The sequence below is a fragment of the Myotis yumanensis genome, unplaced genomic scaffold (assembly GCF_028538775.1).
Source record: "Myotis yumanensis isolate MYYU_CA2020_CCGP unplaced genomic scaffold, mMyoYum1.0.hap1 SCAF_11, whole genome shotgun sequence".
Lineage (NCBI taxonomy): Eukaryota > Metazoa > Chordata > Mammalia > Chiroptera > Vespertilionidae > Myotis > Myotis yumanensis.
The window spans coordinates 53,639,313-53,654,426 of NW_027223762.1; the positions used below are offsets into that span (position 1 = coordinate 53,639,313).

General features: G+C 45.8%; 1 protein-coding gene across 1 annotated transcript in view; it reads right to left on the reverse strand.

The window, feature by feature from the left end:
• POLR1A (RNA polymerase I subunit A) overlaps window positions 1-15,114 on the reverse strand; it is a 75,252-nt gene that overhangs the window by 24,400 nt on the left and 35,738 nt on the right. The window contains exons 14-18 of the mRNA XM_070429630.1: window positions 10,468-10,659; window positions 6,840-6,989; window positions 5,629-5,812; window positions 4,123-4,205; window positions 3,852-4,010 (exon numbers count right to left, since the gene is read on the reverse strand). Of these exons, the coding sequence (XP_070285731.1) occupies window positions 3,852-4,010; window positions 4,123-4,205; window positions 5,629-5,812; window positions 6,840-6,989; window positions 10,468-10,659 (768 nt within the window). The remainder of the gene's footprint in view (window positions 1-3,851; window positions 4,011-4,122; window positions 4,206-5,628; window positions 5,813-6,839; window positions 6,990-10,467; window positions 10,660-15,114) is intronic.

A 15,114-nucleotide genomic window follows, 5' to 3' on the forward strand; every position in this document is an offset into this window, starting at 1 on the left:
GTCAGACACCCGAGGGGCCTGTCACTGGCCAACAGCGGCCGACAAGGAGAAGCAGGGGCAGCACAGGCAGCTGAGATGCTAACAAGAAGCTGGTTAAAAATAAAATCTGAGGCTGTACCCTGGCGAACTCCCCCAGCAGAGCATGGACTTGGCCTGGCAGTCCTGACCAGTGTCCCTGTCAGACTCCCATTTGCCAACAGGCTGCCCAAGCACCATGTGGGAGCCTTGCCTCAGCTCCAGGCTATTGCAAGTGAGCAGCACCCCAGGGTGGAACCTAGGGAGACACTGGGAGAGGCTCTGAGTCTACTGAAGCCTCTGCCTAGAGCTGCAGAGACCCGGTTCACCACAGGGGAGACACAGTAGTGGAAAGAGGTGAGCTGGAGGGACAAGAAGCAACACCGAGAAGACGCTGGGATAATGCCCCGATCCCAGCATTCCCAGGCAACGCTGGAAGCCACGCCTCCTGGTTCTCGGGGAGGTGCTGGGAAGGCTCCTCTGAACAAAACCCCTCAGGGACAAACCTGTACGGGTGAGAGGTCTGTGCTCCTGGGAGCCTGAGGGCTGCTGAAAGCCAGTCAAACACTGACTTCTATGAGTGTTGGCCTTGCCTCTTCCTCTCCTTCTCAGGCTGGGCCTCGAGGCCCAGGAGGCAGGGTGAGGGTTAGGCGGGGCGCTTCCAGCCGCAGGACTGGAACCCCAGCTCTGGGACCAGAAGATGGAGAGACACAGACTCTGGTCTTGGCTCGTGCAGGGATTTCCCCCTCCTTTCCTAACTGCACAGGAACTGGCTTAGTGAGGAGCAGACAGGGACTTGGGGGGACTTCCACAGCGCTCCTGCCAGGCCAAGAGCACTACACAGGTCAGGCCCTTAACCCTCTCAGCATCCCTCCCTCCAGGTGTGGAAACAAAGCACAGACTGGTTAAGTCACCTGCCTGAGGTCACACAGCAAGGGTATGGCAGAGCTAGGGTTTAAACCAGGCCTTCAGCTCTGGCTCCAATATACAAGCAGCAATGTCGGGCACAGCTACAGTGGTTTGGCCAGGTTCAAGCCTTGGACTAATGAAAGGACAGGGTCCTCTCATTGCCACGTGCAAGTCTCAGCTGGAGGGCAGGGCCCTCCCAGCACAATTATAGCCAACAGCTGTGGTTGTAAGCTTGAACGTATGGTCCAAACACATGGCCCCATGTGCCTTGTGATAGAGTTCAGGTGCATGTAGTTGAGTGAGGTTGGAACTCACGAGAATGCTGTAAACAACTTGATCATGCCCCTACTTTGCCTCGTGGCATCTGCTATAAAATAAAGACACCGCTTGTGGGCGCCGGCGCTGTCTCCTCATCAGGGAGCAGCGTCCCACCGAGACCCAGCTTTCATTCTCTTGTCTGTCTTTTCTCAATCCTTTCACCCCCCACTCAGGATCACCTTTGGCCGTAACACAGCAATGGTGTTTTTGGTCCCTCAATTTACCCCTCCACTGGCTGCAGCACCACAGGAAACTGCCCTTGCCTTCAGTCCCTTATAATGCAACCATCCCCAAACACACACATTTAAAAAAGTGCACAGGGGCAGAGGCGGGGAGGGGAGGAGAGGGTGAAGGTGAAAGAGGGCGTAGAGGGAATAAATGGTGATGGAAAAAATAAAATAGAGAATCGAAGATGGCGGCATAGGTAAACACCGGAGACTGCCCGCCGTGGACAACCACTTCAAAAATACAACTAAAAGTTGGAGCGGACATCAACCAGAACCACGGGAAGGCTGGCTGAGGAGAGTCTCTTCAACTAGAAGCAAAAACAACAGCATTCTGACGCTCAGCAAAGGCGCAGTGTGGAAAATTTAAAGGTACAGCGGTGCGGTGGTGAGGGTGCGCGCGCAAAGCGGGCTGGCGGCTGAGGGCGCGATTGTCGTTTTCAATCAGGAGCGAATCTCAGACTCTGGGCTACAGATCCGGGCGAGTCTCTAGGGACCCAGACTCAAACGGGAGAAGCGGGACTATCTGGCTACAGCCCCTCCGAGGTTTGCAGCGATTGCTGGGACAGAGAGGCAGGGCCCCTGGGGACGGACTGAGAGCGGCCATAGCTGCTTCCCCCCCCCCCCCCCCCCCCCCCCCCCCCCCGCTGTTGAGCCCGCCCCGCCCAAACCCTGCGCACAACCATTTGCCGACCGCCTCAGGCAAGGGCTGGACTAGCACCTCCCCTGAGGACTGAAGTTTTCCCACAGCTGATTTCCACCGCCAGTCGGCCGGGTGGTCAAATCCCTCTAGTGTTAACTACAACAATTAAGGCTTCGCTAGAACAAGACTGCACACAGAGACCACAAGGGGGTGCACCAAGAAAGCATAAAAGATGCGGAGACAAAAAAACATGACAGAAATGGAGGATATGGAGCTAAGAATCGCAATTTTGAGGGCTTGCCATAAATTCGTGCAGAGCCTCACGAAAACTAATGAGACCCTCGATGCTACAATAAAGAAATTAGAAAGTAAGCATACACGGACTGAAATAAAGAATATTATACCCAATAGCAGACCAGAGGAGTGCAAGAATCAAACCAAAGATTCGACAAAAAACACCCAATTGGAAAAGCATAATGAAAAAAGAATCCGAAAGTGTGAAGATAGTGTAAGGAGCCTCTGGGACAGCTTTAAGCGGACTAATATCAGAGTCATTGGAGTCCCAGAAGATGAGAGACAGCAAGATATTGAAAACCTATTTCAAGAAATAATGGCAGAAAACTTCCCCCACCTGGAGAAAGAAATGGACTTACAGGTCCAAGAAGCGCAGAGAACCCCAAACAAAAGGAATCCAAAGAGGACCACACCAAGACACATCATCATTAAAATGCCAAGAGCAAAAGACAAAGAGAAAATCTTAAAAGCAGCAAGAGAAAGAGGCTCAATTACCTACAAGGGAATACCCATACGACTGTCAGCTGATTTCTCAACAGAAACTTTGCAGGCCAGAAGGGAATGGCAAGAAATATTCAAAGTGCTGAATACCAAGAACCTACAACCAAGATTACTTTATCCAGCAAAGCTATCATTCAGAATTGAAGGTCAGATAAAGAGCTTCACAGATAAGGAAAAACTAAAGGAGTTCATCACCGCCAAACCAGTATTATATGAAATGCTGAAAGGTATCCTTTAAGAAGGGGAAGAAGAAGAAAAAGGTAAAGATACAAATTATGAACAACAAATATGCATCTATCAACAAATGAATCTAAGAATCAAGTGAATAAATAACCTGATGTACAGAATGAACTGGTGACTATAATGAATCAGGGACATAGAAAGGGAATGGACTGACTATTCTTGGGGGGGAAAGGGGAATGGGAGATTCGGGAAGAGACTGGACAAAAATCATGCACCCATGGATGAACTCAGTGGGTGGGGAGTGAGGGTGGAGGGTGGGGTGGGAGCTGGAAGGAGGGGAGTTATGGGGGGAAAAAGAGGAACAAATGTAATAATCTGAACAATAAAGATTAAAAAAAAAAAAGAAGAAAATAAAATAAAATAAAATAAAAATCTGAAAAAAAAAAAAACAGAAAAAAACAAAACAAAAACAAAAACAAACAAAAAAAAAGAAAAAATAAAATAGTAAACAAAACAAACGAAGTGCAGAGCATTCCCGCTCAGCATGCAGCACAGACCTTTCTTCCCAGACCCAACTGGGTGAGGGAATGAAGCCGTTGGCTCCTCAAAGCGATGGCTTTTGCACATCCCACCTCACATCCCACCAAGTCAGCTGCTAAATAGCCGAATTGCTCTAAAGGGCCCCGAGTGAAAATCAAAAAGTAATTTTTTTAAAAATCAGCATTCAAAATGGTGGGGATAAGTGTGCCCACTGCCAGACTAACCTTGTTAATCTCGTTACTGTAATGGTTCACTTCCTCCTTGAACTTCAGATCGATCATGTTAAAATCTCTCTGGTCTTGGCCCAGATGGGCATCCTGCCATCTCCCTCGGACCTCATCACACGGCGCGGATTCTGGCAGGTTTAATGCAGACCTGACAGCCTGGAATGAGAAAAGGGACACGTCAGAGGCAGCAGCCAAGTGAGGAAGGTGTGGGTTTCACTCTGTCGGAGAGCTGACCCCTCGGCAGGCCCGGCCTCCCAGACCTCCTCACCCGGGGCCCGCAGTGGGTAGACTCGTCAATGATCCTGTGTCTCTTGACATCCGCCTGTGGCTTCACCAAAATGTCTTCCACGCCTGTGAAGTGAGACAGACAAGCTCAGGTGGCACAGATTTCTCAGCAGGATGTAAACTCAGTGAGGTCAGGGCATGGAGCACAGTGTCACATACCCAGGAGGCACCTGAATAACAATCACCTAACGTCCTTAAAAGACTGCTACGCTCTAAGTGCTTCCCATCCCTAAGTGCTTCCCATCCCTAAGTGCTTCCCATCCCGTAAGCAAGTGCAGGGCCAAGCATTACAATCTCCATTTTACAAATGTCACAACTAAGGCTCATCTCGAGCTATCTGCCCAAGGTTCCACAGGTAAAAAGCAAACCCAGGCCCAAGTCCAAACCTGTGTTCTTAGGCACAGCTCTGCTGCCTGAACTCAATAAATGCATGTTTCATGAATGGGCTGCGGGTGAAGATGTTGTGGATGAAAAACCAAGGTTAAGGAAGGAAGAGAGGGAGGGAGGGCACATCCTGGCTCTAATTCCCAGAAGTCAGTTGTTCCAGAGACGACCCATGCAGCTGTGAGGATGGGTGTGCAGACACACACACACACACACACGGGAGCCTGGGTGACAGGGACCACACCACAGGTTCTGCCCAGGAAGAAAGCCCGGGTCACTAGTTAGGCCTGTCTTTCTGGCTCCACAGGGATGAGGAATTCCTCATCTTGGGCAGGATGTCTTTCTACTTCATTTTTTCAATCAACTATTTTCTGTCTGTATCTGTGAGTGTTTCTGGGGCCAAAAGTCCCTCAGCCAAGATCTGAGTGGGAAGGAAACAATGGCTGCACTATTAGAAGCTGGGCTAAAATATCTGGAATCCCAACGCACTGTCCTGGAAGCTTGAGGGCCTCTGCAGAACATGTGTGCATGGAGGGGGAAGAAATATTCCCTCTGTGAGGAAGCCATAACCACAACAGTGGGTCCTTCCATGGGGTCAGCTCCAGGCCACCATGGTCCCTTCACTGACCCCTCTGGCTCTGAGGGCTGGAGTGAAGGCATCATCTCTAGCCTGCCCTTCCCTCAGAGCTCTGTCCAGCTGGGCTGCGCTCCCTCTCAGCCTGGCGGCATCAGGATGCTCTTTGCACTTGGGCCAATTTCTCTTTCTACCATATGCTAAGCACCCTTTGCAGAGCACGGAATGCCCAGGGAATTTTGGAAAAATGGAGGTGTATGTGAGTGTGAAAAATCAGACCGAGGGACTGAAAGTAAAGGATGGGGTCGAGAACGAGTCAGACGGTCACTATGAGGTCAACGGTGAAGAATCACTGGCGCTGGGGGAAGGGCAGGAAGGACTGACGAGATGCAAGGCTGCAAGTGAGGACGTCCTTGTAGAGGCAGCCCGGCCGCTGCCCCGGAGGCTGGAGGCTGCTAGCAGAGCCGGGAGACACCCTGGTTGGCTTGCTGGCCGGGTAGGGGCCCCAGGAGCCGCTCGCCCAGCACTCACCCAAGGTGAAGCCTCTGTAGAGCTGCAGGTAGGCGGTGAATAGGCGGGCCAGGCAGGTGAGAACCTTGCCACTGGTCTCCCCACCGTAGATCTCGTAGCAGCAGTGCACCAGACCGTAGGCAGAGCTCCCGTAGTGTGCTTTGTCCAGCACCCCGCAGAGCAGCTCCCCTTCCCTGATGATCACCTGCAGAGGGCACAGCCACGACCACAATGCTGAGATGCTAGATGAGGTGCCGCCTCCAGTGCGAGCCACCCCTCCCCTTCAATCCATGCTTTAGTGTCCTTACCGTACCCGTCCCTCCACTGTAACCTGCTCAAGTCCTTGATGGAAGGAGGTAGGGAGTATTTTTTTAATAAAGGAGGTGGGCACATGTAGACATTAAAGGAAGTCCCTCCAGGACCGCACCACACACAGACACATTTCAGTGTGTCAGGGACCCTTGACAAAGACTTTGTGACTGGAAATGAGAACATTTGGTATAAACTTCATAACCATGATCTTGGCCAAGGTACTCCCTCCCCTGTGCCCTGGGAGTAAGAACAACATAACTGTTCCAACGTCCTTGAAGGGCTGGATTTGTACTCTCACAAAGTGGGGCTAATGAATTAGAAGCTAACTAAAAGGAGGATTCTGGTTGCAAAATGCTGCTGCATGCCTTAAGCACGTGATCTATACAGGAAGAGTGGCAGCTTCAGCTCTAATGGACTGTGTCGGACCTGGTGACGAAGCAGTGAGGGGGGGACTTGGGGATGCTCCCCCACCAAGAACACGCAGAGGCCTCGGAAATCTAGCGTGAGGCCAGTCTCGCGCTCTGGAGGCAGTTCGGTGCCCGGGTTTGACTGTCCTGGCCCACCCCCCTGAGGCCTGTTCCCCGAGGCACAAAGCTGGGAGGAGTGAACCTCACAGCAGCCCCATGATCTCAGCCACTCGGGGGTCTGCAGGGAAAACCCAGGCTCTGCATTTGCAGGCTTTGCAGATGCCTCCTGCCGTAGAAGCTCCCCAGCTGGCTGCCAGTTTTACACTGAGGCCAACACTAGCAATCAACTCTGAACCGCCCTAAAACCAAAGCTGACACCAACTTGGGCACAACTCTCTTATGAGCCACAACGCCTCCTCCTGTGCATGCGCCTATTTCTCTGTGCCCGTTTTAAATCCATTTGCCTAAACCCAGGACTCGCAATCTCCAACGCAAGCAGCTGGGCAGCCATACCTGGGACTCGCACATGGAGTCGGGGTTGAAGCCGGGCACGGGCCGGGGAGACTCCTTCACCCAGGCTTTCCCACCGATCTTGGCCTTCCCTGATAAGTTCAGTGGGCTGTGCTCCTCGGGGATTATGTTTATGAGCAGCGTGGACACAACCTGGAAAGGAAAGGAAGGAAAGATGAGAGTTCCCTTTGGGGCTTCCTGTCCCTGCTCATCCTGAAGAGCCGGCAAGCCCACTCTAGTGGCCGGTAGGCAAAGCAAGGACGAGGACGGTTCCAGCTCTGTGGGCCAGTGGGCCTCCGTGCTCACTGTTCTACTTCAGCGATTTAGGAGGGAGCTTAGGAGCAGAAACGTACACACGCCACTAAGGACTTCACTGGGACTCTTCTTCCCTAAAATAACTGCTGTTAAAGTGAGCAATCCCCCAGACCTGAAAAAGCACATCCAGTTCCTGAACAGACCGGAGGAAGGAGAGAAAAGCAGCAAACTGCTGTGGGGTCACAGAAAGAAGATTCGAGTGTGTGGTGAAAACAGACAGCAGGGCCGAGACAGGTGGTGGGCTCACGACACTGCCCCTGCCCGGAGGAGGTGGCCCGCGGGCGTCAGTGCCAGGACGAGGCAGAGGCTGAAGACCATCCTTCCCTGTCTCCAAGCCACATCCAAATCCACGGCGATTATTACACACAGTTGATGTGTCCTCCCACAGAACAAAGGAAACAAACAGGCAAAACAGGTGCACAGATACAGAGATCAGACATTAAATTACTTAAGACTTTATAATACATTCACTTCTAAGGTAACTTGAGATAGCTTATAAAATAAAGTCATATAAATAGGAATAATAAAGTGGGCAAATACATATGGCCAACTAACTAAATCAGGAGTAGGCAAACTAGAGCCTGCAGGCCACATCTTACCCACCACCTCTATGTGTAAATAAAGTTAGACTGGATAAAACCTATGCTCACTTACTTATGTGCTGTCTGTCGCTGTTTTCATGTTATAATGGCAGAGCTAAGTAGCTGTAACAGATTGTGTGGTCAGCAAAGCCTAAAATATTTGCTATCTGGTTTTACAGAAAAAGCTTACCAACTCCTTGAACTAAACTATCCATATTATAGATTTTAATCAAACTGCAGAGTTGCCGGTGGTATTCGGTTAAGTCAACTTCCATTCTGGCCAGGATGGAGCAATGGTGACCTGATTTACTCTCCCACCAAAAACGTCAACAAAAGCAGACAAGAATATAAAACAATGATTTTCAAGACAACAGAATCAGGTAATGAAGGACAGTGATCAGCAAGGAGAGAGCAGAGAGTAGACTACCTATCAACTGAACCCAACTGACATTTACAGAGCAGTCCATCCAACAACAGCAGATTATACATTTTTTTAAATGTATTTTATTGATTTTTTACAGAGAGGAAGGGAGAGGGATAGAGAGTTAGAAACATCGATGAGAGAGAAACATCGATCAGCTGCCTCCTGCATACGCCCCATTGGGGACACGCCCGCAACCAAGGCACATGCCCTTGACTGGAATCAAACCTGAGACCCTTGAGTCCGCAGGCTGATGCTCTATCCACTGAGCCAAACTGTTTAGGGCAGATTATACATTATTTTTAAGGGCACACCAAACATTTACCAAGACAGACCATAATTGAAGCCACAAAATGAATCTCAATAAATTTAAAGGGATTCAAGTCATCCAAGGCATATTCTTTGCTGCAAAATACTTAAATGGGAAATCTGTAACAAAGATATCTGGAAAATGTCTAAATATTTGGAAACTAAATAATGGACTTCTAAATAACTCATGTGTTTAAAAAAGGAAAATTTGAAAGTGTGGAGAGCAGCTACAGTGTTTGGACAGGTTCAAGCCTCAGACTCATGAGAGGGCACAGTCCTCTCATGGCCACGTGCAAGTCCCAGCTTGGAGGGCAGAGCCCTCCCAGCACAATTATAGCCAACAGCTATAGTTGTAAGCTTGAATCTATGGTCCAAACACGTGATACCACGTGGCTGAGTGATGTGGGCTTGATAGAGTTCAGGTGCATGTAACTGAATAGGATTGAAACCCAGGAGAAGGTTGTAACCATGCCCTTACTTTGCCTCGTGGAATCTGGCTATAAAATAAAGAGACGGCTTACAGGCCGTGGCACTGTCTCTCTCCATCAGAGAGGGCAGCGTCCCACCCACACCCAGCTGTCTTCTCTTGTCTGTCTTTTCTCAATCCTTCACGGCCCCCACACAGGGTCACCCTTGGCCGTGCTGGCGCAGCACAGGGAAGTACTTTGAAATAAGTGAAAATACAACATATCATAATTTGTAGGATGTCATTAATAGAACTTAGGGAGGAAATTTATACATAAAGTACTTATAAAGAAAAAGAAACAGTCTCAAATCAATGATGTCAGCTTCAACCTTAAGTAACTAGAAAAAGAAAAGCAAATAAAACCCAATGAAAACAGAAGAAAGGAAATAATAAAGCTCAAAGTGAAATCAATGAAACAGGAAACAGAAAAACAGAAAAAGTCTATGAAAGCTGTTTTTCTGAGAGCAATAAAACCAACAAGCCCTAGTCAAATTGATCAGGAAAAAAGAGAGAGAAGACATAAATTACCAATGTCAGAAATGAGAAAGGTGGCCCACCTACAGATTGTACAGATAGAAAAGAATGATAAAGGAATATTATGAATAACTTTATGCCTATAAATTCAACAACTTATTTAAAATGGACAAAATCCTTGAGAAAACCAAGTATTAAAGCTCATTCAGGAAATTAGACGACCCTCCCTGGCCCATGCACTGAAAGGTCACTGATTCGATTCCCTTCAAGGGCATGTTCCTGGGTTGCAGGTTCCATCCCTAGCACGTGCGAGAGGCAACCAGGCGATGTGTCTCTCTCACATTGATGTTTCTCTCTCACTTTCTCTTTGTCTCTCTCTCTCCCCCTCCCCCTTCCTCCCTTCCACTGTCTAAAAAATCAATGGAAAAAACATCCTCGGATGAGGATTAACAACAAAAAAGATAACCTGAATAGTATCCCTATATGTATGTACTAGAGAAATAAAAATTTTAGCTTAAACAAAGGATTTCAGGATGATTTTGAAAGTCTGTTTCTGCTCTTCAGTCCTTTAAGTCTGTGGACCTTGGATATGACTGGTTTTTAGTTGTTAAACCAACCTCACATTCCTGGGATAATCTTTACTTGGTTGTGAGGCATTACCAACAGCACAAGCACATGTATATATTTTTAAATATTTTTATTGATTTCAGAGAGGAAGGAAGAGGGAGAGAGAGAGAGTTGGTTGTGAGGATTAAGTAAGATAACATAGCTAAAGCACTCGGCCCCTCCCAACAACTACTGCTCACACTACCACCAACACCACTGCCTATAGCCACCATTTGGACTACGAGGTCATCACATTTAAGTTAGAAGCAAAGGACAGAAACCACGCAGCCTACTACTCCGTTGAACCACCCAGACCCAAGAGCCCCTCAAAGAGGAAGTCACACTATTGTCTGATTTGTTACTTGTCTGTCCCTGGCGTGGGCTCCTCTGGGAAGAAACCTTATATAGGAGTGGCCGGTTGCCTTCTGATATACACTCTGGCCGTTTTCTCCCAATTACCTGCTTTCCTGTCCACAGTGGGAAAGGCTTCAGGATGGCAGGAGCAAAGAGCTTCACGTGTCCCACTTTGTCAGTGAGTCCTCGGTACACCAGTTCCATATACTGCTCCCGGGTGAAAAAGCAACCTCGGATGGTCATATTTGCACCGGCAATCATGTGATCTTGGATCAATCCTGCCAACGGCTGGCCATCCTACAAATCAAAACAGAAATGGGAAGAACAAAAATAAATTTTAAGTCACATTCTAATTCCTAATTATCTGCCTGGAGGCTGCCTCCTAGCAACAACCCTGTCTTATGGCCTCATGTTGTCCTTTCCCACAGCCTCAGGAGGCAGGTGCTGAGGCCTCTCATTTTGAGAGCAAACCGCCACCCAGAGCACATGACCAGGGCCTCCTTCCGCCGTTGCATTGCCCACAGTTCTATATCAAAACTGCGTCAAAACCATCCATTTCCCCAAGCCTTGCCGCCATGATCCCATCTGGTTCTAGTTACTCCAGCAGATTTTTGGCATTTATGCACAAATTTGGTCTGGCTGCTGCTAGCTATGTTCTTGTTTTTATATTCTGGTTTTATGCTTTAGTATTTTTCTCACATTTCTGGCCTGGTTCTCCTCTAAATTGGTCATCCATCCAACAAATAGTTATTGAGAGCTTACTGTGCGGTCTAATCACTTGGTTAGAACTTCAATCTACTTCTGTGGACCAAACAGGCACAATCCTTTATGAGGAGGAAGAGCTGGACAGTGAGCAGATGTTTGGATAAATACATCGGCACAAAGAGTTTTAAATGACATGGAAGAAAATAACAGAACGGATCACCATACAGATCTGTGGTAGGGGGATGGTCAGGAGTGGTCTCTCTGAGGGGCGGCATTACAGCGAGGCCTGAGAGTGACGTGGGTCAGCAGTGCAGGGGGCAGGGGTTCAGGCAGAGGCTCCTGAGAGGGTCACGGAAGGGCCGTGACATACATGACCGCTGAAGGAAGAACGTCCCTGTGAGTGTGTGCACAATGCAGCATGTGTTCATGGTGGGCCGGTAAAAGGCTGTTTTCCACCAGATGTCCAAACAAGGGCTTTCGTATCGGGTTTGGGGGGTACATTCATCTCCTTGGGCACTTGCCACAGGGTTTCTGATCCTTAGCCTCCTGAACCCTCTCTGCAGGTCTGTGTCCATGGCAACATAAGACACACTAAAGTAAGAATAGCTGTGCTCACTGACATTCTTTCAGAAGCAGTTTTTGCAAACTTTTCAATGTTTATAGGAACTTGGAAAAAAATCTGAAGATTGTTAGCATTTTATTATTTGCCAAATATGACCCAATATTATGGCCATATTTCATAAGCAGGGCTAAAGGACTCACAAATGCAGCCTTGGAGAAACACCAGGAATTAAACCACAAGTACTAATTCAAAAGCTAAAAAGGGTACTTGTCAAATAGTCTAAGTACCAGGACAATGGCTCTAGGTAAATTCAAAGTTAATTGTTACAAATGGATGGATAAGTGCTGTTAATTGAAGGCAAGATCAGATAGAGCAAATAGCCCTTCCAACTTCAATAAAAATTACACCCTGGCCCTGGCCAGATGGCTCAGTTGGTTGGACCGTTGTCCTTATACCAAAAGGTTGCGGGTTCGATCCCTGGTTGGGGAGGCGTATGGGAGGCAACTGATGGAGGATGTTTCTCTCTCACATCGTTGTTTCTCTCTCTCTCTCTCTCTCTCTCTCTCTAGGCCCCCCCCCCCCTTCCTCTCTCTAAGATCAATAAACATATCCTCAGGTGAAGATTAAAAAATATATACTCTGTAGCTTGTTCCAAAGACATGGTCTTCTTTTGCTTGGGGGAAAACCCAAACCAATATTACACATTTGACTCATCCCACAATCTTTGGAGGCGGATACAGATTTTTCCTTTTGTTTTCTTCCTTTAAAGAACATAATTACAAGTTATGTGACCCATTCCATGCCTTCTCCTTTCTCTGTCCAGATTTCTACATGACTGGAAAATTATCTTAATGATTAAATTGTTTTCAATGCAATAATCATGAGTTCTAGGAAGGAATGCTGATTAAAGCAATTTACTAAGGGTCAACCTATGATTCTGAATTTCCTAAATCCTGCTTAGGATCAAAAGGACCATCTCTAAACAAAAAACCCAGATAATTGTCAGCTATCCTATTCCATTTAATATCACAGCAAAATGATATTACAAGTAATGTCTTTGGTCAGGATGCTCAGAGAATCAGGGTTTTCTATGACTTGAATCTTCTAGCTGACTAAGTAGAAGTCAGAAAACTATTCTCAAGCCTTGTTAAAAATAATTTCCACAAAGCACTGGCCCTCAATAAATTTAAGAAAGAAAAAAGTTAATTCACAAAGAAAAACATAAATAAAAAGTTTAACTATTTTCTGAAAAGAAATAAAGTCCCATTCATTTTAAGTAAACAGACAGTACACAACTCTATTAAATACTTACAAACCAAAAAAATAAATTTACTTTAATGTGTATTATGGTTAGTTAAGGAAGAGTACCTGGAAATGTAAAAGGAATGGAAACATGAACAAAGAGAAATGAAGACAAAGAAGGGTATACCAAAAACACTGAAAAATATATATGGCTTTCCTAGTTTAACAAAACCACTTCTTGTTCTCTAAGGACACTGCCACCAAAATACTTCAACACATGTTGCATTTTTATAACCATTAGTAAAAAGGAGGATTCCACCTCTTGGCATTAACACCAAGGACTAAATGAAATGTATCAAAAATTAAAAAACCCTTTAACTAAGACAAAAAATATTGACTAAGAGTGAAGTGAACCCTCAGATCATTCCCTAGAAATTTTCACTATTTGTTAAACCAACTATGCTGGCTAATTTATTAAGCCGATTATAAAGCTACTAGAAGCCCAGCGCACAAAATTCATGCACTCTGGGGGGGTCCCTCAGGAGCAGGCCTAAGTCATCAGTCAGACATCCTCAGTACTGCTGCGGAGCTGGGCTTCTGGCTGAGCAGCACTCCCCCTGAGGGAGCGCACTGACCACCAGGGGGCAGCTCCTGCATTGAGCATCTGCCCCCTGGTGGTCAGTGTGTGTCATAGCGACTGGTCATTCTGCTGTTTGGTCGATTTGCATATTAGCCTTTTATTATATAGGATTACAAAGGTTAAAAGACAAAAGTAGGAAGAGCATATATAATTACAACAATAAATTCAGGGATACACACACATACACACAAAAAAACACCTAGGAAAAATAATGACAAAAACACAAGCATGAAGGGAGTGAGTAAAAACTGTAGTGATTTTACAACATAATAAAGACCATATGTAACAAACTCACAGCTAACATCATACTCAACAGGGAAAAGAAAGAAGTGTTTTTCTTAAGATTAGGAACAAGAAGGGATGTCCACTTTCACCACTCCTAATCAACATAGTACTGGAAGTAGCAGCCATAGCAATTAGACAAGAAAAATAAATTAAAAGCATCCAAATTGGAAAGGAAGAAGTAAAATTGTCATTATTTTCCGACGACATGATATTATATATAGAGAACCCTAAAGATGCCACCAAGGAACTACTAGAATTGGTAAGTTAATTCAGTAAAGTAGCAGGATACAAAAACATTCAGAAATTGGTGGCATTTTTATACACCAATAATGAACTACCAGAAATGGAAACTAAGAAAACAATCCCATTTACAATTGCATCAAAAAAATAAAACACCTAGGAATAAATTTAACCAAGGACTTGTACTCAGAAAGCTGTAAGACACTGAAGAATATGCCAATAAATGAAAGCATATACCATGTTCACAGATAGAAAGAATTAACATCAAAGCATCTATAGATTCAATGCAATCCCTATCAAAATATCAATGGCATTTTTGACAGAGCTAGAACAAATAATCCTAAAATTTATATGGACTAATAAAGAGCCCAAATAGCCATAGCAATCTGGAGAAAGAAAAATAAAGTGGGAGGTATTATGCTACCTGATATCAAACTATACTAGAAGGCCATAGTAATCAAAACCACATGATACTACCATTAAAAAAAGAAACACAGATCAATGGAACAGAATAAAGAATCCAGAAATAAACCTGCCAGCTATATGGCAAATTAATCTATGATAAAGTAGGCAAGAATATACAATGGAGTTAAGATAGTATATTAAATAAATGGTGTTGGAAAAATTGGACAGATACATGCAAAACAATGAAATCAGGCCACTTACACCATATATAAAAATCAACTCAAAATGGATTAAAGACTTAAATGTAAGGCTCAAAACCATAAAACTCCTAGAAGAACCCATAGTTAGTAAATTCTGACGTTTCTTAACAATAATTTCTCTGATATGCCTCCTCGGGCAAGGGAAACAAACAAACAAAAATAAACAAATGGGACTACATCAAACTAAAAAGTTTTTACACAGCAAAGGAAACCATGGACAAAATAAAAAGACAACCCACTGAATGGCAGAACATATCCGTTAAGGATACATCTGAGAAGAGATTAATTTCCAAAATTATAAGAACTCAGACAACTCAAGACCAAAACACCAAACAATCCAATTAGAAAATAGGTAGAGGACCTGAATAGACACTTCTCCAAAGAGGACATACAGATATCCAACAGATTTATGA